We start from the raw sequence: 24,626 nt of genomic DNA on the forward strand, positions 1-24,626 counted from the left end.
TTTGATTCAAAATTTACTTTATTTTACCTTATTTTTGCTTAACTTAAATTATTTTTATTGAACTGAAATTATTTTTGCTGAACTGAAATTATTTATACTGATTTTCTATTATAATTCTTCTTTAAGAAAACTAAATTTACTAAACTAAACTTTTATACTGAACTAAAATTATTTTTACTAAACTGAAATTATTTTTACTGAACTGAAGTGATCAGTACCTTAGTTTTAATTTTTAAATTCAATCCAAATTAATTTTGGTTTTTTTTAAAACATTCGAAAATTCAGATTAAATTTTGGTTATTTAGATAAATCCGAAATTCGAATTAAAATATGTTGTTAATTTTTAGGGTCTAATGAGAAAATTTAAGTTTTGAAGACATAGATGTACATGATTACTAAACGTACTTGCGAGTTACAGTGTGGAATTCGCCATATGGAGGGTACAACGTAATTAAGTGAAATCAAGAGGGTTACTATGGAAAAAAAAAAAACCTTTTTTTTTTGTAAGAACATACCATAATTTTAATTTTTAACTACCTTCCTTTATTTTTATCAAGAATTTCCACATAAAAAGTGCCTCCTAATTTTATTTTATTTTTTTTCCTTAACACTTGCAATAAAAAAAATAATAAAAATAAATAAATAAATTGAACATGCCCCAAGCATGCGAGGAAATAGCGATAAACTTCCCCAACAATGCCAACCTGCTAGAGGGTATTCGCAATTGCAACGTCAAGGTCACAAAAGTTCATCTCCCACCGCCCATCGGGCTAGACGCCTAGACTTGCATAGTTGCATGTACTACAAAGACTAATAAGCCTAAAGTTATTAGGCCCTGCAGGGAAAACATACAGTATACAATATAGAACTTATATTACAAATATTGTACAGTATGAAGACCTTAAAGCAGACTCTGCAAGAGATCACCACAACGCATCGTATTCAATTCATTGTCATTAAAAAACAAGTCTTAAGCCCCCAATTTTCACTCGAATTCAAATTTACACAACGTTCACAATCTTAAAATCAGGTCTATATACAAAGCACCATGGTTCAGCCACAACACCAACATTTTAATCATCTACAGGGTCTTGAGGAGTCTCCTCTGCACTCCGTTTGATTGTAATGACAGGGCATTCAGCATGCTTGACACAAAACTCACTGACAGTACCCACAAATACCCTGCATAGCAAACAGTCAAAACCACGTCTTCATACTTCCAAAGTAGAAAGAAATTAAGAAAAACTACTATCTGGAATTTGATTAGCCCAGACTACAACAGATTATGAATTTTAATGACTACTCCATGTCTCCATTCCAAAAAATCTATCACTGTTTGAAAGTGGGAAATTTGTACTACGAACTACGTTGCAAATTAGTATGATAGAACCAAAAAAGAGTTTTAGTCAAAAATAAAAATAAAAAATAAAAAAAATAGCCCCCAACCCAAGATAAGCTTCTCTCCCTCTAATTCTTGGTCCAGCAATTCAGTCAAGAAATCCAACCCCTCGTCATGTTGTCACCCAACTAGGTCCACCAAGCACAAGGAAAGGGATAAAAAACAAAACAACAAAGCATTAGCCAGACAATCTGAAGCAACTGCCAAATCATGTCAGTACAAAGGCCAGATTGAACAAAATAATTTTGGAGTGGAGATGATTTTACTTTAATGAAGACTTAGGGAAGATATTTTGGTCCATGTAGCACTGGGTAGCCAATAATAAAGCCGCTGCAAATGTTAAACAATCAATGGCTAGTAGCACTGCAGTAAATGAAATTATGAATGTGGTGCATCTAGGGATCAAGGCTTGAAAAGAAGGCAGTTTTCTGCAAATGATGGCTCAGTTTGGTGTGAAGGGGTCAATACTTATGACCTAAAAAAAAAATTATGAAAGCATTGAAAATTTCAGATGTAGAGTAGTGAATATTTCTTCCCTTAAATTATAATAAGACTGAAAAGCAAAATCCACAGTAAATATTAGAACGAAGGAGAAAAATCAAGAAAAAAGAACCCCAGAGAGTCTAGCATACCTCTGGAAAGGTCCAAGTCCCCTGCATCCCACAACAAGGAAATCAGGCTGAACCCGCTTCACCTCATGGCAAACAGTTTCTTGTGGATCACCCTTCCGAATCCAAGCTTCACAAGCAATCTGCAAGAATCATTTGAAAGCCAACAAAAGCATATATTAAAAGAATGATATACCAAAAGAATTGCCCAAATATCAGCAAGCCTACTCAAAGAAACCAAAAAATCATGTAAGGATGATGAGTTCAGAGGTTGAAAAGATTTCACTTTACCCCTATTTCATGACATCTTTGAACAAAGTACTCCAAGAGATGAAGTCCTTTATTCTTTTCTTTGGCTTTCATGCTTTTGAAATCATCAGGTGATGCAAATATGCTATCCATATCATCAAATCCTAAAAAGAACACAATGTCAAAAAAAAAAAAAATCAAAAAAATTATGGGATATTCCTTCAAAATTCATCATAGGTATTAAATTATCTAAAGAAGATGAAGAAGCAACCTATATATTTATACCAAGCAGAAAGAATAAATAAAAAATTAAAAAAATATATCTTTGCATAGACATTAGGGAATAGATTAGGTTAAACAACTGTGCATGCATATAAATTATTATTTGCTGATACACTCTCAATGGTCAATGGTGCCACTTGTTTTCATAATGAATGTAGTTTCAAAAGAAAAGCCATGTGCAAAACATCCCAAAGTCACCACCCCCCTTCGTGTGATGATAAAAATTTCATACCAAAATCAGAATCAAAAAGGAAGAGGTGATGTGTGTCCTTTGGACATCATAAATTAGGTGGTGCAGATAATATACTGTGCAGAGGGATGAGTAATAAAAAGCTTACAATATAACTTCATAAGTTGTGCGTGATAGAAGAAAAGTGAAAGCACAAATTGATGACAAAGCATATTTGTAAATTGTCAAAATATTTCTTGTGTCCCAATGTATATATGATAATCCAAACAATACAGATAATCCAAACGATACAGATAGAAGTATAGAACTGCAAACATATCATTAAATGCTTCAAATAAAGGCAGCCTTAACGCCCTTAAGCTAAAACATAGGTCAGTATATGATTTGTAATGTAGGTCATATACAAAATGCCAAAAAAAAAAAAAAAAAAAAAAAAAAAAAATTATAGCCAGAAGAACAAAAGTATGATTAAATACATAAAATTTGCCCCTAAAATGCGCAACAAGTCTACAACACCTTTAAAACATCTTAATTAGATAAATCAGTAATCAAATACAATAAGAAACAAATATTTAGGAGTATGAGAGAAAGAGAGTACCATCTTCATCAGGGACTTGCACATGGAGAAAGAGGAGCTTGAAGCCAGGAATATTGTCTCGCACGATCTTTTGGAGAGTCCATTCAAAAGCACCTTTGGAGCTAATGGAGGCATGAGGATAGCCTTTAATGCTGGATTGGTTCACCCCTATCAGCACTCGAGTTGGCTCGCTCCCACTCATCCTTTCTCTTTTCTCACTAGCAAAGAAGTCTCTGTAAGAGTACGTTTAGCTCAATAGTTGGAGGCAGAAAGAAAAGAAATCATACAAGGAGGGAATCAAATAATATGCAGTTTTTGGTTCAATTGCAGGACAGAAAACAGCAATAATATTTGTTACTTCTAAGAGTAATATGACTATGGAATACATCACTTGAACTTTAACTAATTATGATTCTATCTTGTATCCTTATTTGGGTCTCAAGATAGGGAAAAGAAACCAAATCCATATAGCCCCTTAGCTTTATGACTAGTTACAGAAACAAAAAACACTAAATAAAACCATTCAACCCCATATGCTATTTATGCCTAACAAGCAGAAGCAGAACAAACTAAACACAGTAAACAGATGCAAATTAATGCTGGTCAATTGTCAAGAAGTTAGAACAAACTACATTAGCATAGCATGCAAATGCTTCACGAATCTCCACGGTAAAAAATGAGACTGTCTATAATGCAACAGCTCTTGAATCTCTAATATAAAATTTGCAATTGAAAATCCGAACAATTGTTTACAACTCACAAAAATTCCAGATGTAAACACAAAATTACATACAATTAACATAAGGGGAAATATAGCAAAGAATAAATACCAGATACGGAGTAACTAAATTCTGTTATACCATTATAGTGTAGAGGGAGAAAGGAAAATAATTCAGTATACTGCATTTCTATAGAGTATATTCTGAGGCAATCAAACTCCAAACTCTAGAGATTCCCATCATTCTTAAAAGAAAACAATAAGGAAATGGTGTAATATTGCCTACATTAGAATAGTGGACTATTTAAGCACTTAAGCTAGAAAAACGATAGATATTTGCAACGAAAAGGGTAACTAGACTCGTACATTTGTATTCTAATTCTGATTCAACTTGTAAATTCTGCTACATTCATAAGCTTGTCAAAATCATCAAATATACATCATAAATGTGTCAAGATACAGCTGTCTCCGACTAGGTTTTCTCATTTTAACCACAATTAAGGTGAATTAACCCGGTAATTGCCTCGATATAAGTAGACTAATGTTCTTGTTTATGAATCATTAAGAAACTATGAAAGCTACACCAACATGGAAATCAACAGGTACAGAATACAACCTCGAATAGTAATGTAAAACCTTAATTAAACCCTAACCAAAAATGCGGCGAAATAGGCAACAACATTTGAGCATAAATTTCAAGAAAGCAAGATAATCTTTACATACCAGCAACTAAAATCAATCCAAAGAGCAAATTAAAAAAGAAATTAACAAATTAATCAAAATTAAATAATGAATAACAAGAACAAAATCCATAAATTACGACAAATAATCAAAAATCAACAGAAAAAACAGCAAAATTAACTCAAAACCTAGAAGAAATTAAGATAAGCTAGTTAATCATACAAAGATCAAACAACAAATAAAAAGTTGATTAAATAAATGGAAACTTACAAAGGATTCCAGAGCAAGTAAGAAAGAACTCAAGAAGAGAGAAAATCAAAATAGAATTGATGAAGAAATTAAAGAGAAATCTGGGTTTTTGGATTATTATGAAGAATAAAAATATGATTATGTATGATGTTCTGGCGATAGGGCCCAGAAAGAGGACGGTTTAACGTTTACAGAAGCAAACTATTTCAAATTCATTAACGACATTTTCTGGAGTTTTTTTATTTTATTTTTATTAATACAAAGTATTCATTACTTGTATTTATTACAGTATTTATTTATTTATTTATTTTGATTCTAATATTTAATTCTGGACAGGGAAGCTTGTTCTTGTGAAACAATTATAATTAATTTAAATTTGTAATAAAGGATATAGATTGCCGCCTTGTGGTGACAACGTGGCATGCATAAAAGCCTCCAACGACATCGCCAATTCGTCATTAGCTAACATAAAACTACAAATTTAATATCGTTGATACAAACCGAAATACTCCATCTGTTTCATTTTGTTAGTCTCATATACTATTTTGGGCGTTTCAAAATGATGTACCCACATTGAATATTTCCTAACATTATTATAAGTTGAATAATTTTCATAATCCATGAACAATTAATCTAATTGGGTGTTTGAAGAATCAAATAATTTTGATTGGTTAATGTATGTGCTAGAGGATTGCTGACATGGCAAATTTTGGAATCAAAATTTATAATAGGCGATTAATTATAGCCAATAACCATAAATAAAACAAGAAAAGACAAAACATTAATAACAATCAAATTCCAAATTACTAAGATTCCTCTTTTTCTTATTTTAAGTGATTGAGTCCAAAGGGGACTAACTAAGTGAAACGGAGGGAGTATTAAAATAATTAGTACTCACAATATATAACTATACTCAATATTAATTATGATGGTTGTCTTTTCTTAATTATGATTGAATTTGTATATAATTGAGAGTAAGGGCCTATTCTGATTGACTGAATTGAGCTGAACTGAACTAAATTGAAGCTGAACTGAACTGAATATTACAAGTATATTTTATGAGAGAAGGAAATTAAGATAAAAACTGAACTGAACTGAACTTATTGGAGCTGAACTGAACTGAAAATGAAGAGAACAGTCCCTAAGTATACTCCGTATAATAGATTGTAGGTTCAATTTACTCATCATAATCGATTAATTGTATTGCCTTAAGGGGATTATTCGATGAGAATAGGTTTTTATGTGAGAACGCTTTCTTATACTTACTCCATTTTTTTACTATTGCACCATACATGTTGGGCACACATTTTTTGTAGTGGGAAAAATGAGGAGAGAGAAGGGTAAAAGTACAAAAAAGCCATGTGATGTAAACATAAAGTAAAAAAAAATCAAGTGTTAAAAGTAAGGGTATATTAGATATTTACAGTGTGAACACACATATTTTGTTTCTTTAATTGAATATGGTGCAATATTTGTGAAATTTTCTTTGAAGGCAAGTGGTGCAATAATAAAATTAAAGAACGGTGGAAGTATGAGATTTGTTGCTCATTTTTAAATGAATAAAGAATTGTTGCTCATATCAAATGAGCAAAAAATTGTTTGCTTAAGTGCCAAATGAGCAAAGAAACAAAGAAGTGTTTGTTTGTTTGATAGATGAACAAAAAATTGTTACTCATTTTATGCATGAGGAAAGAATTAGCCGAGCTTGTTTCCACTAATTTATTTACGTTGTAAGAAATTAGCCGAGCTTGAATAAGTTTTGAGATCCCGTTTAACAAACAAATTGAATCTCAAACAAAGGTATATATACTTTTTTTTTTTGAAACGTGGCCCAAAGGCACTTAGCTTTCATTCATAGGGGATTCAAGTTCCACAATAGAAACAATACAACTCGGAAAATCCAAAAACCAAACTCTACTACTAACACCCCATGGCAAGCAATGTGCAAGCTCATGAGCTACTTTATTACATTCCCTATGAACAAAGCTCAACGAAACAAACTCAAACGAACTACGAACACATATGCAATATCAAATGAAGACTACTTCCGCCTCTTTATTGAGACTTGATTGTGATAAAAAAAAATCCTTGGCAATCACTCTCCACCATAAGCCACGAGAACCCCGCATTTATAGCAACCTGCAGCCCCAAAAGCACTTCTTTTGCCTCTGCTATAACAGGTTCCCACCTTTCCTCAAACCTCCACAAAACAATTAACCAACACCAATTGCCCCTTGTCACTCCGAACAGCAGCTCCAGCAGAAGCCCCTAGCCCCTTAGTAGACCCTCCAACCACATTAAGCTTGAGCATGCCCTCCCTTGGTGGCTTCCATTTTTAATTTGTCGAGTCGAAACCCCACCTAAACCCTACCCTTTATCCTCTTTTTGTAGTTGATTGTGTGGGATTGCACGCCTCACCCTCGAAATTCCAATGATTCCTCGCTGTCCAAATCGCCTGGAAGATAGTAAAGAACAGCCCATACTCATCACGATATGGATGCAAGCAAGAGAAACCTGCATCCAATCAATTATCTCCGTACAAAAGCCATTATCCTCTAACTTTAAATTGCACCAATGCCAAATCAATCTAGCAATCACACAGTGACACAGTCACGAAGAATATTTAGCTTAGTCTCGGCTTCCACCCAACAAATGCTACACATGAATTCATTTGCTAAGCCCCCAGGCCACAATGTTGGCAAAGCACCCCTACACGCCCTCCACACATTAAAATATAAAATACAATCTTGGCAAAGTTACAGCATTTCAAATTTTGTTCCAATAGAAATTGAGTTTGAAGCCGAAGTACCATGCTCCCCATCATACTCCCCAAAGATCGCCCTATATGCTGACCGAACTGAGTATTCTCCATCCTTTTCTAAATCCCAGCAAAACTCATCATCAGGGAGCTTAAAGCTCAACAGAATAGCAAGGATTCCTTCACATTCAAAGGGAAGGAAAATATCCTTTATAAGCGTGAGTGCGTGACATACCACGATGCAGTAGGAAGGTGGATAAGGTCACAAACTTTCATATCCCGCCTCGATTATCACATGGAGAATTAACCATCCTAGATTGGTTGTTTGGTATCCACGGGCTCCTCCACTCTAAGATGTGCAGCCCATCCATCACCTACTCTCCACCGAATACCCCCTTTGCACCACCCATCTCACCCCCCATATTCCACTCCATGAATAACTCGGATTAGCGCCCAACTCCAAGTTTAAGTAATCACTTCCCTGAAATATGGAGCACTCATAATTCAGTCAATACGGATCTCCGGATACTTAATCAATCTCCAAGCCTGTTTTGCTAGTACGCTGCATTAAGGAGCTGAAAAATCTCAAAAACCCAAACCACCTGCCCCTTTGGGCTCACACAACTTCCTCCAAGCAAGCCAATGAATCTTTCGCTCCCTTTTCAAGTTTGACAACAAAGACCGCAACTTATCATAAAAAGAAGAGGGAAATTTGAACACACTCATGGTGTAGGTTAGGATAGATTAAGCAACAACCTTAATCAGTACCTCCCGACTTGCCTTAGATTACATTCTCCCCTTCCGCCCTTGTTGTCTCTTCCATAATATTTCACGAACACCCTTAGTAATAAGCACCCTCTTCAACCTCCCAACAACATTTGGGAGTTTGAGATACTTCCTGCTATACCCCTAATCAATTCGTCGACTCCCCCCTCCTTATCTCCGGCACTCCCTTACTAAAAGACAATCGTCTTACTAAAATTCACCATTTGCCCCGACGTTGCCTCATAAGTATGAAGGATCTCTATAGTAGTACAACAAATGTGAAATTGAAGGATTCATTGATGTCACTCTAATATCATGCAAGCTACCATTCTCCACCGCTCTATATAACAAACCAGATAATGCCTTAGCTCACAGAATGAACAAATATGGGGATATATATGATCACCTTGCCACAAAATCCCTATAAGGGGTAAACTCCCCCGAAGGTGCACCATTTATCAGATCTGAAAACGAGACTGTAGAAATACAATGCATAACACTATTAATTCACATCTATGCAACTTCCATCTTCACCTACCATTACAGGCCTAAAAAAAACCTAACTCCACTCTATCATATGCATTAGCCATGTGTAATTTCAGAGCCAAAGAACCACCTGTAATAGTCGAATTTTTCATATGGTGAATCACTTCAAATGCCACTACAATGTTGTCTGTAATTAATCTCCCTAGAGTAAAGGTATGTGCTTTAGTTCAGAGAAGTAAGGGTGGGTTCTATTCACCTGATTTTCACTTATCCGAACTTACCTGAACTTATTAGAACTTATTAAAACTTATTTTAGTTGTAATTTGTACTTGGGTAACCCTTATCGGAACTGATTAAATCTGATCTGAACTTAAACGAACTTATTTGAACTTATTACACCTTAAATAAGTGAAAATAAGGTGAATAGAACAGACCCTAATATTATAAATAAATAATTTCAAACGATTAGCAAGCACCTTATATTATTAATCAATTTATACACCACATTACACAAACTAATCAAACGGAATTCAATCAACACAATAAAAATTTTATTAGGTTCTCTCGAAATAACCTCACCATTTAGAACACCCAACACAAGATTTGTGACAGCCGAACCAACAATACGCCAATAAGTTTGGGAGAATAAAGGGCACATACCATCGGTCCTTGTAATTCGAGTAAGATTGTCATGTTGCAAAAACAGATATGGCAGAGCCTTGATGTCCAACGCTAATGGTCTGCGCATCGTCTTTGCGAGAGCATCTGGATAATCGAGAATGCGACGTGGCATATCCGAAAGCCCTAAAAAATGCAATTTTAAAATGTTTGAAATTCAATCAAGGATGTTAATTTAGCTCATGTGGATTAATTTTAAGATTTTCATATGTCAAAAGCACGAATCTTGTTTATGAGAGACGCTTGTTTATAAAATGGATCATTTATCAATCTAATCCTATATGAACTTTGTTCAATTAAAAAAACAAGTCATTTACAAGTTGTTCGGTAACATTTAAACTTAGTAGATGAACAAAGCTCAATAGATTTTTTGAGGGCTCATGTTCAATCTCGCTTAATTAATTTAACTCACGTCTTAATCTACTACTTTCTCCGTTCTTTTTTACTTGACATACTTAAAGTTATTGATTGTTAATGATTTGCATTGGCAAGCGTGAAAAAAGAAATAGGTCAAGTAAAAAAGAACAGATGAAGTATGTATTAGAGAATATATCCCAATGGCATAGAGCCCTCTTATAATCAATCAGAGAAAAATGCATCTATTTTATAAGAGATGATGATCTAAGTATTTCTATAGTTGCATTAAACTGTAAAAGGTGTTAATTTTGTGCAATTGTTATAATAATAACAGTTTTAAAACTTTCTATTTAGAGTTCATGCACATGTTTATGATGTGCCACAAAAAGAACATTACACATTGACACGAATGTTGCACTTGGTGTCGCTACTTGTTTTGACGTTTATAACATAACCATGCTGATTGATTTTGCTGAAGATTTTGGGGCTCTCATGTATTACTTAAGCCTTAAACGTTGTACGTATAAAAAGTACATTGTACGTATAAAGGTTAAGCATGTTTGTTATTTAAAAGAATTATGTGGCATTATTATGTGAAGGTATTTGTATTGTTAAATGTGAAATATATTTATGTCTCAAGGATGCATGCATGAAGAGTTCTTGGACTACCAAGCTTAGCTTGGTCTAGTGGGAAAGATTGCACCTTTCAACCATGAGGTTGGGGGTTCAATCCCCACTAGAGGTACTTTGAGGGTAGGGATTCCTTACCCTTCCCCCTCTCACTCTCAAAGTGTCTGACCCGCAAATATCGGACCAAAAAAACCGTGAGGATTGAGGTTCGGTCAGGATCCTTCTCCTTACCATTAAAAAATAAAAATAAAAATGAAGAGCTCTTGGACTTATTGAAGAAAAGCTAGATTGTGACTAGTGGGTTGACGTCCTTGATGATGAAGCAACTGATGCAATGTTTTGCCATATACCTCGTATTAAAACATACTGAAATTTGGCCTTCTAGCCGACATTAATGAAATAAATGCTCCTGTGGGTCGCTCATCAGTATCATTATTCATTACATTCATTAGTGGAGAGTTGGAGGTGGCTTACAAATGAACTCCACCCGACCGTGGGTGCTGTTGGTTGCTGTAGAATGGTGTAAAATTACTCTGTCATGAAGCCATGAAGGTTTTTAATCCTTCATCTACTCTCCCATCTTTGCTCTCCCAGCCCGCTGTCTCCTCTTGTGGGATGCATCAATCTATTTGGGTAATTGGACGCACATGATGTGCAAAGTAAGTATTGTTGTCTCCTCTCTACTCCGGTAATTGGATGCACATATTGTGAAAGGTGTATCTGGGGCTGTGTGGGTGCAATTAGCAAGACAGAAGGGTGAACTGTTGGAAGCTGCTGCAGTGATCATAGTGCAGAAGCGGATGTTGCAGAAGCTATGCAGCAAGGCATGGTCTGGAACTGGCAAGATTGGTTTTTAGGATTGATATAGGAAAGTGACACGATTCATGTTTTTCTACTTTTCAATTGTTTTCATGTTAAAATTGGAAGATAAACATTGTTGAGTAATAGAAGTTGAAACTTGAAATGACATCAAAATTGAAAGGTGCACTAGCAATAAAAAGCTACAAACCTTCAACCTGCTGATTTCTAAATTCATTACTCAGACACAAAGTAGATGTTCCAACACAAAGATGGAGACATATAAAAATTCCCTTGCTATTTCGTTGTACTTCAAGAAACAAAGTCACTCAAAAATTTGCTAAATCTTGAATTTCAAACACATTAACTGGAGACAACAAAATCATGAATCCTAACATCTTATGCAGCCTGTTTCTTCAACTTAGCAAGCTCTTGCCTCACTGAACCAGCTTTCTGCAAGAGTCAAAACAGGAGAGATAAATCAGCACCATGATAGTCGATAGACAACATGACGATTGCATACTTTATGACTATATAGAAATAGCATGTCTATCTGGCAAAAGTAATTGGTGCAAACGTGCAATTTAGAGCAACAAGGCACCTACACATCCTCCAAGCGCTCAACAGAAGGCAACAAACAAAAGAGGAAAACAACGCTAGAATCAATAGTTCCACATGCTCTGAAGCATAAGAATGTTCCTTGACGAATAAATACTGCTCAAAGTCTAAAGCTTTCTTTTCATAAAAAACTGCCCCCAAAAAAATCAAAGTCCTTAACTAGAAACCGTATAACAAGCATAAGAGGAAAACAACAATAAAATCAAAAAATTCACATGCTCTGAAAACATAAGAATGTTCCTTGGCAATACTGCTCAACACCTTTATAAAGGTTTCCTTTCATACAAATCATCTCCCAAAATTAAATTGTTTTACTAGGAACCTCAAGAACAAATACTACTGAACATTGAGAGCAGCATTAAAAGGACAATGAAATTTGGACCAAAAGAAGTGAAGACATTAACAAAAACACAAACCTTAATCTTGGCCAACATGATCTTGAATCTGTCAAAGTCGTTAAGACCAGCTCTTCTCTTTTGGACAATCAGCTTCCTACCCCATGAACTGTTCTCCCACTTGTTCTTAACATCTGCACCATCATTGCAATTTAATCATAATGCACGCAGAAACCGTAAGTGGCAAAGGGCCATTACAAGATAAAAGAAACCCCTACCAGCAGCCTCCATAGCTTCGACCAAAGCTTTCTTCTTTGGTGACTTCTCAATCTCAACCTTAATATCAGTCAAGGAGAGCCTCTTCAAGTTCATTTGACCCCTGACCAAATCGGGAGCATCAACTAGAACCTAAAATGCAATTTTCCATAGACAATTAGATACAAACAAAACCCGTACTCCACTCAACCAAAACTAACATATTATAATTTATAAAAACAATATTAACTTTGAGAAATGTCTAGCATACAAGAGTCCAATCAAGAATAACCTGATTGTATGTAACTAAAGACTCGCATTAGGGTATAGGATTTGGATACAAGTCCATGTGACATCCTAAACCATTCAACAATCAGAGGTTCCATTGAAATGTCTATATCCATATAACGATACAACGAAAACCCGGATAAGTCCAGGTTAAATACTGAAGTAAAGCTAGTAACGCAGCCAAAGAGAAAAAGCCTACATACTTTCATAATACACATAAAGTTCTCAAATTTACTCATTATGCATAAAATAGAAGTCCATAATTCCATGAAAACAAGCAAACAATACAAGCAAATTTGAACTTGATTTCCAATTCACAAACGACCATAAAAACATAAATGCAGGCAAATTAATTGAAGCAGAATTGAAACAAATTCATTCACCCATCAATAAATTTACAAACCCTAACCAAATTTCAACTCAAAAACTGCAAATAAACCCTAAATCAAACCGATTCAAAGCAATCAATCATAGAAGATGAAGTTTGAATTTGTATATCAATTGAAATGAAAAAAAAAATAGGGAAAAGGAAAATACCCTGTTCTGGTCAAGAACATCGACAATGACGACAAGACGACCATACTCTTTGCCGTAGTTGACAAGGGCTACTCTTCCGATCTCCACGTACCTCTTGAAAGGCTACATCAAGTTCATTCAACAAATTAATTAATCATATTATTTGATTTGATTGTCACAAATTCGTAAAAAATACAAGAAGAAGTTAAATTTCCATGGAAAATAGAGGAGAGAGATATTACCATTTTCGAAGTGCGAAGGTTTTCTGGTTTTCCCTGGAAGTGGAGTGGAGAGATGAAGGAGGAGGCAGCTGACAATTATCAATGTGTTTAGCTAGGGTTTTATTAGGTCATTTGGGTTTGGGTTTGGGTCTGGGTCGTATTCATGTGTTGGGTTCAACGATCGGGTTTTTTTTTTTTTTTTTTTTTTTTTTTTTCAGGTAAGAAAAAGGAAAAACATAAAAAGTAAAAAAACATGATTGCTAAATACAACCTTTACTTACCCTACACACCCCTCTAAAAAACCTAAAACGTCCCTCTCCCCAAAACACAATACGGACAGTTTCTTACTTTCTTTTTGCAACCCTCTATTGAATTTGTAGTTTAGTCGTTGCAATCCAAATCAACGCATTTCCCTCTTTTTCATCAATATGCAGACTCAACCATAAACCATTCATGTTAATGTAGACCCATTTCTGCTATTTTCAATTTAATAATTGATTTTGTTCAATTCGGTATCTTCATTTTGTAATGGATATTCAACGACAAACTAACAATTTGGTTGAAGGATTCATGATATTAAAATATCAATTATTCAATATATAATTTCATACATACAATTCTACCCTATTATTTCATAAACTGTTGTTTTCGATTTCGATGGATTTTGATTCCATAATAATAACAATTTGGCGAATACCTCTATCTCCCATTTGTTTTTTGCGGATGACTCACTCCTTTTCTTTGAAGTGAATCCCTCTGCTTGCGATAACTTGATGCAGCTTCTTAAAGACTTCTGTGACAAGTCTGGTCAAATGATTAATTTGCAGAAGTCATTTGTTAAGTTTAGCCCTAATACTCCATCAGACTATAAGGATTTTTTTTGGCTAATAGCTTGCGTCTTCATCATACGAACAACCTTGGTTCGTACTTGGGGACCCCGGTGGACTTAGGTCGCAATAAGGTCTCTGACTTTGGTTTCCTGGTCGACAAGGTTTCTCAAAGATTGTCAGATTTCTCCTCTTTGCGGCTTTCGGCAGCGGCGAAGTTGGTTATCATCAACTCTGTTCTGATTGCATCTTTTAATCATGTATTGTCAGTCTTCCATGTTCCTTCTTCTATTACGAAGTGTATTGACAGGCTTTTGGCTCGGTTTTGGTGGAAGTCCTCTGCTTCCTCCAAGGGGTTGGCGTTTCTTTCTGCTTCCTTGTTACACCTTCCGAAAGGTTTAGGTGGTCTGGGTCTTCGCAGCATAGAGCATTTTAATTCGGCTTTATTGGCTCGTCAGTGTTGGCATCTTCGGCAACATCCTCAGCTGCTGGCATCTAGGGTTCTTTCGGCTAAGTATCCTTCGCTCTTCTCGTTGGGTACAGGTCCAATTCCTCGTGCTTCTTGGGGTTTTCGTAGTCTCTCGGCTGGGATGTCCACTTTGGTCTCTAGGTTGGCTTGGAAAGTGGGTAATGGTTCGCAGGTTCGTTTGCTTGAGGACGATTGGGCCCCTGGGGGCCAGTGAGGTTCAGAGCAGGTTTGGTTGAGTCGGATCTTCCGACTCATGTTTCTTCCATCATTAATCTGCGTACTTACGCGTGGGATCCTTCTAGGATTCATCTGTTCTTTGATAACTCTTCAGCGCTCCGGAGTCTTTCCTTGGAGCACCCCCAGCGTCCGATGGACGACTTTGTTTACTGGAAATTCATTCGGGATGGTCAATTCTCGACCAAATCAGCTTATGCATTGCTGGTTCGTTGTTCTTTGGCTTCTATTCCTAGCGCACCGGCATCTGCAACGTGGTGGAAGCGCTTCTGGGGGTTGCCGACTCTCCCGAAGTTCAAGCTCTTTATTTGGAAGTTAATTCATGGTGCTCTTCCTTTGTTTGATTCTCTAGGTAATAGAGGTGTTCTCGTTCCCTCTCAGCCGGAAACTCCAGCACACTTATTTCGTGATTGCTTCTTTACTGGTCCGTTTGTTTTGGATGCCCCTCCGAGCTTTGATCATCTTCGTCCTGCTTCTCCTCCTTTTGAACAGTGGTTCACAGGAATGGCTTCTGATTTGGTTGGTAAAGGGAATCATGATGCTCTCCTTTTCTTCTTCTCGTCTATTTGGGCAGTTTGGTTAACTCGCAACAATCTGGTCTTTCGCAATGCAATCTATTCTCCAACCACCATTTCCATTTTAACTGAGGATTGGTACCAGCGTAGCAAACAGGCCATTTCCTTTTCCTCTTGGCATTCTTCTCAACAACATTCTCTTCCTTGGGTGATTTCTCCTTCGGGCTGGCTTAAAGGGTGTGCTCACTCATCGTTGGACACTTGCTTGATTTTTTATGGTGCCTGGGATAAACAAGATAACAGTGCAGGTGCAGGTTGGATCCTTCGGGACTTGGGTTCATATGTGGTTTTAGGTGGGGTTTCCCGTGCTTGTCGAACATCCTCAGCCCTCCAGGCAGAATTGCAAGCTTGTTTCTGGGCCCTCCTCGCGGCTTTGACTAGAGGCTTGCTGCGTGTCTCCGTTTACACTAACTGTTCTTCTTTGTTTACCTACTGGGTGTTTCCAGATCTGATAATGTCGAGTGCTACTGGTTACTTCATGACATTAGGCAGGTTCTAGATAGTTTCCATGTGTGCCATTTTCGGAAGGTCCTCGGTCCTGGGTTGCTCCTGCTCATTGGCTGGCTGTTCAGGCGCGACGTCGACATTTTCTTTTCTGGTCTTTTTAGTTTGTTTCTTTTTATGTGTTTATTTATTTCTTAGTTCTATTTGTCAAAAAAAAAAATTGGCGAATTTGATTTCGGATTGAAAGAAACTGGGGGCCAGAGACTGTTTTGGAAGGCTGGTAAAAAGTGGTTACAATTACATTGAATGAGTTGAACGAAATGAGGTGATTGCTTTGGATGGATGGCCCGAAATGGTTGCATTCTTTTTTGATAACTGGTCTTAATTAGTTGTTGGAATTGCTTACAAGTGCAATGAAATAGACCAATTATTTCATATGAATTGTCCAAAATGTCTAATATCATAATCTATGTCCTATATTAGCTTTTATACTGTACTAATTTGCTAATTAGAAACTCATCAACAACTTTAGTTTCTTACACCTTAGTTATTAGATGAGTTGTTCAATGACAATGATTATCTGATATAATGGAAATCTAAGTACTCATTTGGTTTTATCGATTATTATCCGTTAATTGTATGCGCTTATTATCTAAGTACTCGTATGGTTTTATCGATGTCGATTATTATCTGTTAATTGTATTTTGTTCAATATTTACGAACATATTAGACTAGTTTGTTCAATTTATGAGGAAAGATAGTATACGCTTTTTTTTCAAATATGAGGGAAGTAAAATAGACTGTTTTGTTCAATATACTTGGAAAAGTCTAATAGCATTTATTCAATATGTCCGAGAATATCTTTTTATTTTGACACAACTTGTACAGAAATGAGCTAAAAAACAAAATAAAAGCGAAAAATTTTAAATCCATCGTTCCATGTCAAATAATGATTCATTTTTTAGAATGGAAAAAATAAGGAAAAAAGGGGTTACGTTAAGTAAACTTAGGTTGCGTTTAGCACACCAAAAAAAAAAACTCATCACGAAAGGAAATTCTTAATGCACCTAATGAAAGAATGGGTATTATTATAAAAAAAATTTCAACAACTACCAAATAAAGCATCTGTTTTGAAAACAACTACCTATCATTTTTTTTTTAAAGAACTACCACAAAGCACTGGCGGACCTAGGAAGTAACAAGGGGTAGCACATTCTACCCCTGGAAAAGAGAAAAAAAAATATAGTGTTGATAAAGAGACCTGTTATTAGGTTGTCTTGTTTTTTTTTTTTTTTCTTTCTCTTTTTACAAACTTTTGCTTATGAACTTCTACTTCTACTTTATGTAAGCATAGTAAGCATAATTAGTTATGCATACTGTTTCGGGGTTTTCTGATGTCCTGCGGGAGAGTTACAATTCCGAGACTGGAACCGGACGCCTGTACCTGCAAAACAAACGGATGCTCCGGATGATTGGAGATCCGCCTCCGACGGTCAAGTTAGTACTTGATTAAGGAGTAATTAATGCGGAAATTAAAGTGATTGGGTCTCTCTAGGTGAGAGAGTTTAATGTGTGTAATCTGCGTAATCTCCCTTAATGAGGATTAAGGGAGGTATTTATAACCTCGGGAAACGTGTCAATCTAGGTTTAGGTTAACCTTGGGCTGATTGGGCTTCCCTCGGAAGTTGGGCCTGGGTGGCCGACTTCTCCATTAGGCATGGAGTATGCCACGTGTCATGACATAATAGGTCCAAGGCGGACGAATAAGCGTGTGCCACGTGGCAAGCCCTGAGAGGTCCAACTGGGGAACACTTGGCAGGACCTGATTGGCCCACGTGGCGCATTCCGATTGGTGGGAGCAAAATCCCCTAATCATTTGCCCCTCACAGGTGGCACGTGACTGGTCACGTGTTACCTGTGACAGGTATCGCCCTGTAACAAGCGACGGCCTGCTACAGGTGTCACTCGGCGAGAGGCCGAGAGATTCTCCCGCCAAAATTTTGAATTCTGGAAGTGACCCTTCGCCTTCTCACTTCGCCTATATAAAGGAGTGTTGACTTCGGTCATTTTCACACTTGAAAACTTTGTGAGAGAACATTCGGACCCCTGAACTTGCTCTGACATTTTGGACCTTTTCTGCCTACCGCCTGCTCTGACAAGCCGACTGCAAAGGATTTTCAGAACTTCATCAATCGTCACTCGTTCAGGTAACCGTCGGTTCTCTTACTCTTAATTTTCTCTTTACTTTATTCTTTTTTGAAATGGCACCACGGAAGCACACGACACGACCTAGGTTAGTGATCAGTCGGTCACCGGGGACGGCTGAATCTAGGACTAGGAGTGCCGCTTGCCCTTTTCTGGACCCATCTTTGCCCTTTATACAAAGTCCGACTGTATCTGTGTCTATGCAGAGCATGATGGCCAGAACAAAAAAGACTGTCAGGATCTCAAACTCAGACGGCTCCTCCCACAGGGTGCCGATTAGTGAAACATCTGACCAGGCGCCAGATGTGGAAGTGAAACAAAGCGGCTTGAAAGCCGGCAGTTCTGAGGGAGGAGTCAAAGTGACCCCTTCCCATTTTACAGTTGACAATTCTACATTCTCTCCTGCTCCTTTTAAAGGAGAGGAGGCGGGCCCCTCTGGGAGAGGGGAGGAGTCGCCTGCTTCGGACTCGTCAGAGGACGATTCCGAGTCTAGCTCTTCTGGCCATGCTTCTCTGGACACAGAAGAGAAAAACAGTCGCCTACAAGAGGCGAGGCTTTCTCACGCAGTTGAGAAGGGGGACGATTGGGCGGAGCCATCCGCCTCTCACCGAGAGCAAAATACCCCCTACTACTGCACGGTACCTCGGGGCCGGATCACAGCCATGCAAGAGAAAGTGGAGAGCTTTATCGCAAACCACACAATGGGCCCCGGCTTTTTAGTGTTCGTGCCGGATCCAGAAGACACAGTCGTCTGGCCGGCTGGTACCAGTTATGATGGCGCCTGCTTTGGCTGCTACGAGGCGGCCATCAAGGCTGGGCTGCGCTTCCCACTACATCCGGCTGTTCAGCGGATCTTGGATGGGTATGAGTTGGGGTTATGGAAGTTAGCCCCGATCTCCTGGGTCAACGTACTCGGCTATGTGGCCGGGTGCGAACTGCACGGGGTGGAGCCGAACTTCGAGGCTTTCGCCCACATGAACTACCTCAGCCGGACCCCTAAGGCAGGCAGTACCGGCTGGTATCAATTGACGAGCCACAGGGGCTACCTCATGACGAGAGGTAAAGCAAACAAATGGAAGGACTGGCGGAGCACCTTCCTTATCATTGAGAGTTCAGACACAGAGCTGAACAAGCGCTTCAACAGGTGGAACAGGAATCCGCCCCTTCTTGCAGGCGGCCGCAGCATGCCGCCTGTTCCTCCCAAGGCTAAGAAAGAGATCCTAGATAAAGGACTCTTCAAAGTAGAGTCGAAGGTGAACTCTACTTCAGGGGTACGAGAGCAAGTACCCCTGCACTGCGTCCCGAGCTTCAAATGGCTCTACGACGAGTACTTTTTGGCCGCCTGTGGCCTCAGCAGTCGGTGCTCAAGAGGTAGCCGGCCTGTCGAATACTCTGTTGTTCCATGCATTTCTTGTTATGACTTTTATTAACTTTGCTATTTGTTTTTGCAGCGGACGCCATGAGCAAAATTACCGCCTCCAAGACTGCGGCGGCCATGTTGCAGGCCTCCATCATGCAACAGTCTTCAACCGACTCCCCCAACAAGGGGGCACCCTTGGTGGGCTTCGAACCTTTCACCCTCTTTTTGGAGTTGTGTTTATGCATATATTGACTCTTTTCTTCTTTTTTAGACGGGCGCTCCAAGAGCTTCTTCTTCCCAACAGCCGGACCCCAAGGCCCGGAGGACGACTGTTGCGAGCTCTCCTGGTTCTGCCAGGAAACATGCGGCGGCTGAGAAACAGCCGGCCACTTCTTCTAAAACTCCAGCTGGGCCACCTAGAAGTATGAAATTATCCTTGTAAATTTTAGACTTGCTCCCTTCTTTACTAGGTCTAATCCGTTTGTTTATGCTTGATGCAGCCGGCCCTCAGGAGCCTGACTTGGTCGAGGTGGCCAAGTCTATGATCAAGGCCGTTCCTCCAGCTGAAAGGGAGGCGGTCAGGGGTGTCGGCACCCTTGACCTAGACGGGATTGCAGGGGTCCTTGCTGAGGTATACTTAGCATATTTTTGAGTATTTGAATTCCAGGACGCCTGTTTTCTTTTTTGTTTGGAAACTGACGCCTGTTCCCCTTTTTACTTAGGCCCTGCTCCGAGTGAACGGCCTTCGCAAGCCGCTTGACCGGAAGAACAAAGAGGTAAAGGCTGCAAAAGCTATGGCCGCCTCTGACTGTGATAAGGCAATGTTTCAAATTGCCCAAAATGAAGTTCTGACCATTGATATTCTTTATTATCAGGCGCAGGCTACCGCCGCTATCCGGGCTCAGTTAGAGGCGGCCCAGAAGAGGAATAGCGAGCTGGAGGCGACCATCAACAACCTCAAGGCCGAGCTGAGACCTCTTCGCCAAAAGATGTCCTCATACGAAACCTTGGAGAAATCCTTGGCGAGCGTAAAGGAACGCCTGGTGACCCAGGAGAAGAGTCTTACTCAGGAGCTCTCGGAAAAGGCCGAGCAAGAAAAGAAAGAGCTGGTCCGGGAGATGATGGAAGACTCTGCTCAAATCCAGCGCATGACTTGGGGCCGCCTCTTCCCCAATGCCGACTTTGCCTCATGGGAAAAAACGTACCGCCAGTGTTCTGATAGATATAATCAAGAGATCCTGGCGGCTGCTGAGGAAGAGGCGTTGGAGGAGGAGGAGCAGCCGGTAGTGGCGCTTGTGCCGCTTGGGGGTAATGCATCGAAGAAGGATGCAGCTGAAGCCGAGTCCAGCAAGAAGAGTGCTGACCAGGCGGCAGCTGCTAATATTGAAGATCTGCCCCCTTCTTAAGCTTTATGTCTTCTTTCCACGGCCTGCGTGCCGTTTGTTTGTATTTACCCGGCCAGGGGGCCGGGGCTCTGAATATTTTGCCGGTCTTTAATGACCGGCTTCTTTTTAATGAAAAATTTTTTGCTTCAAATTTGTTTAAGTATTGAATATTCTGATATCCAATTGTACACTATACCGACTGTTTTACATGGCCGATAGTTGCAGACAGGTACGGATAGTTAGTCACGCCGCCTATGCCCCTGGACGACCGGTTGTCTGTTTCCAGGCTAGACGATCAGTCGGCCATTTATCCAATCGGTATTCGAACCATTTTAAAGACTGGATCCCCTTTAGGCAGGCGGTCCTGTCATTTGTAAAATTAACCAAGTAGGAAAGTTGTTTCCTACTTGTCATGCTTTTAGGCTAGAGACTTTAGGCCGTCTAGGCCGACTGTTTCCCGCCATATTTAATCTAGTGTGAACAGGTGTTGTATGAACACCTTTTTAGTTTCATACTAAATTTTTAAGGAGTGACCAAGTAAACATGATTGTTACCTAGTCGCCAAGTAACTGAGTAGTAGAGGTATCAAGCGGTCGTTCCCCTTTACTCGCCAATGTTTGTTGGCTTTTAACTCATAGGTTGTTAACCTAGCAGGAGTAGTGGTTGAGAGCCCCTGTTTGCTAAAAACAGGCGGACGACTCATACCTTTTAGGCTCCATACTAAGTTTGAGAGAGTGACTATGAGTTAACTTTGGTGTTACTCAGTCGTTGTCACTCCTGCTTGAGTAGTAAAGGTACCAGGCGGAGGAGGCCGGCTGAACCTTTTGCTTCGCCATTGTTTGTTGGCTATTAACTCAAGAGGTACCCCTGCATTTATCCCAAGTAATACAGGCGGTCATCTGACTCAGATGCCAACTGCTACCACTGGTTTGGTTAGTGATAGAGTTATCCTTGTCTCAAAAACGGCTACGTGGTTGCCTTGGGGACAGTCGTATAGGTGTCGTGTAATTAGTTTATAGAGCAATGTTCCACCCAAAAGGGAGCTGCTCTCTACGACGAATTTCATCCGGAGGGATGCCGCCGGACGCCTGCTATGATGTTGGGACAGGTCGAATTAGTTTTAAAGATTGGATCAGTTGGCTTGGCGCCTGGACTAATCATTCGGCTTGTGGAATTGGTTAGTTCTTGGTGAACGTAGGTGCTAAGTAAGAGGAGGGTAGCCGCCTGTTTAGGCACAGGGTCGGCCAGGCCCTGATCATTTTTAGCTAAGTATAAGGGGGGTGGCTGTGTGCTTTGGAACCAGTCGGCCCTCTTCTATGGAGAGTAGCCGACTATATATCCAGACGGCATGCCCCTATGGTGATAGAGTAAAATATTCAATGGAGAGTAGCCGACTGTAAAGGTACAAGCGGCATGCCCCTCTGAAGAGAGAGTAAAATACTCAATGGAGAGTAGCCGACTGTAAAGGTACAGACGGCATGCTTTGAAGATAGAGTAAAATACTCAATGGAGAGTAGCCGACTGTAAAGGTACAGACGGCATGCCCCTCTGATGATAAAGTGAAATACTCAATGGAGAGTAGGCGACTGTAAATGTATAGGTGGCCTGCCCTCTGAAGATAGAGTAAAATACTCAATGGAGAGTAGCCGACTGTTTGTTAGTAGGCGTGCCCCTCTTAGTACAAAATTGAATATTAAGTATGCAAACTTTTATTAAGTAGCCCTTGACTATTTATATCATTCAAAAGAAATATTTCTTAAGATTATCTCCATTCCAAGTTCGAGGCAACGGTTGGCCGTCTGGTGTTTCCAGACGGTAGGTACCGTCCCTGACCTCTTCACAGATTCGGTAGGGTCCTTCCCAGTTGGGAGTTAGTTTGCCAGACTCATTAGCCCTTCCAACTGCTTCCATTTTTCTAAGTACAAAGTCCCCCACTTTGAGTGGACGCTGTGTACTTTTTTGTTGTATGATCTAGTCATTCTCAGGCGGTAAATTTCATGGCGCAAGACAGCATTGCCCCTCCTTTCAGGAAGTGAGTCTAATGCCAGGCGCATGGCTTCCCAGTTTGCCTCTTCGTCATATAGAATTACTCGAAGAGTCGGCTCGTAGTGTTCTATTGGAAGAACAGCTTCCGCACCATAAGTTAGGAGGAATGGAGTTTCTCCAGTCGCCCCTTTTTCAGTCGTCCTAATGGCCCAGAGAACATGTGGTAATTCATCCGCCCATAGGCCGCCTGCTCGTTCAATCTTTTTCTTGAGACCGTCTGAGATGATTTTATTAAAGGCTTCTACCTGGCCTTTTGCTTGTGGACGGCCGACAGATGCAAAGTAGTGTGCAATTCCTTGGTCACCCAACCAGCTTTTGAGAACAGGCGTCTCAAATTGGGGACCATTATCAAAAACCATAGACATGGGAACCCCGAACCGAGTGATGACATTTTTCCAAATGAATGAAATTACATCCTTCGTCTTGATTCCCTTTACAGCCTCCGCCTCTACCCATTTAGTGAAGTAGTCGACGGCAACAAGTATGTACCTCCTTCGCCTGTAGCAGGCATATATGGACCTAGAATATCCATGCCCCACTTAGCAAACTGTAGTGGGCTATGAATGGTAGTGAGGTCAGTAGCCGGACGATGAATTAGTTTGCCAAACCTTTGGCACTTGTCACATTTTTTCACCATCTCCATCGCATCTGCTTCTAAAGTAGGCCAAAAGTAGCCCTGCCGCCTTGCCCGTTGAGCAAGCGTCCTACCGCTTATATGGGAAACACAATAACTAGAGTGAAGATCGTCCAGTATCTCTCGCCCCTTTTCTGGAGTAACACACTTTAAGAAGGGTTGAAGGTACCCCCTTTTGTGAAGTTCTCCCTTTATTATTTCAAAACTGGTTGCTCGTTTTTTCAGTGCTGCCGCCTGTTGATGATCATCCGGCAGGGTACCATTTGTCAGATATGCCCTGATTGGATCAATCCATGTTGAGCTTCTGTCTAAGATTCCAATAGGTCTTCCTCAATGCTTCTCCTCTCCATTACTTCCCAAAAAACAGTTCGAGGAGTATCACAGGAGGCGGATGATGCTAATTTTGAAAGTGCATCTGCCTGGTTGTTTTCTGATCTCGGCACTTGGGTCAGATGGAAATCCTCAAGGGAGCCGACTGCTTGTCGGACCGCCTGTAAATACTTGATCATGGCCGGATGGGTTGCTTGTGAATCACTATCAATTGTACTGACTCACTATCAATTGTGAATCGGAACAGGCGTCTATTTTTCTTGCCCTGCCGCCTTGCACATGCGGATTCCGGCTAGTAAAGCTTCATATTCTGCATCATTGTTTGAGGCCTGAAAACTGAAGCGTAGAGCATACTCGTACCTGTCGCCCTCTGGCGACTGACATATGACTCCTGCTCCACAACCATTTGAAGTAGAGCTTCCATCCACATATACCTTCCAGACTTGGTCTGTAACTTGA

At 39.6% G+C, this 24,626-nt stretch overlaps 2 protein-coding genes across 3 annotated transcripts; both read right to left on the reverse strand.

The window, feature by feature from the left end:
- Nucleotides 1-849: 849 nt before the first annotated feature.
- On the reverse strand, nt 850-5,190 carry LOC110734044 (universal stress protein A-like protein). 2 transcript variants are annotated; one of them, XM_021914106.1, is made up of 5 exons: nt 4,975-5,190; nt 3,327-3,523; nt 2,299-2,420; nt 2,032-2,150; nt 850-1,182 (listed from the first exon to the last, which is right to left on the reverse strand). In XM_021914106.1, the coding sequence occupies exons 2-5, from the start codon at nt 3,505-3,507 to the stop codon at nt 1,074-1,076; spliced, it is 531 nt and encodes a 176-aa protein (XP_021769798.1). In that variant the 5' UTR covers nt 3,508-3,523; nt 4,975-5,190; the 3' UTR covers nt 850-1,073. The 2 variants fall into 2 exon arrangements, with proteins under 2 accessions (XP_021769798.1, XP_021769797.1); XM_021914105.1 differs by having other exon boundaries at nt 3,327-3,538; nt 4,975-5,188.
- A 6,401-nt stretch (nt 5,191-11,591) lies between these two features.
- Nucleotides 11,592-13,804, reverse strand: LOC110734045 (60S ribosomal protein L14-2-like). Its single transcript, XM_021914107.1, has 5 exons — nt 13,680-13,804; nt 13,459-13,560; nt 12,657-12,786; nt 12,460-12,572; nt 11,592-11,878 (listed from the first exon to the last, which is right to left on the reverse strand). Exons 1-5 carry the CDS (start codon nt 13,680-13,682, stop codon nt 11,825-11,827), a joined length of 402 nt encoding a protein of 133 aa, XP_021769799.1. The 5' UTR covers nt 13,683-13,804; the 3' UTR covers nt 11,592-11,824.
- Nucleotides 13,805-24,626: the final 10,822 nt, after the last annotated feature.

The sequence above is a fragment of the Chenopodium quinoa genome, unplaced genomic scaffold (assembly GCF_001683475.1).
Source record: "Chenopodium quinoa cultivar QQ74 unplaced genomic scaffold, ASM168347v1, whole genome shotgun sequence".
Classification (NCBI taxonomy): domain Eukaryota; kingdom Viridiplantae; phylum Streptophyta; class Magnoliopsida; order Caryophyllales; family Amaranthaceae; genus Chenopodium; species Chenopodium quinoa.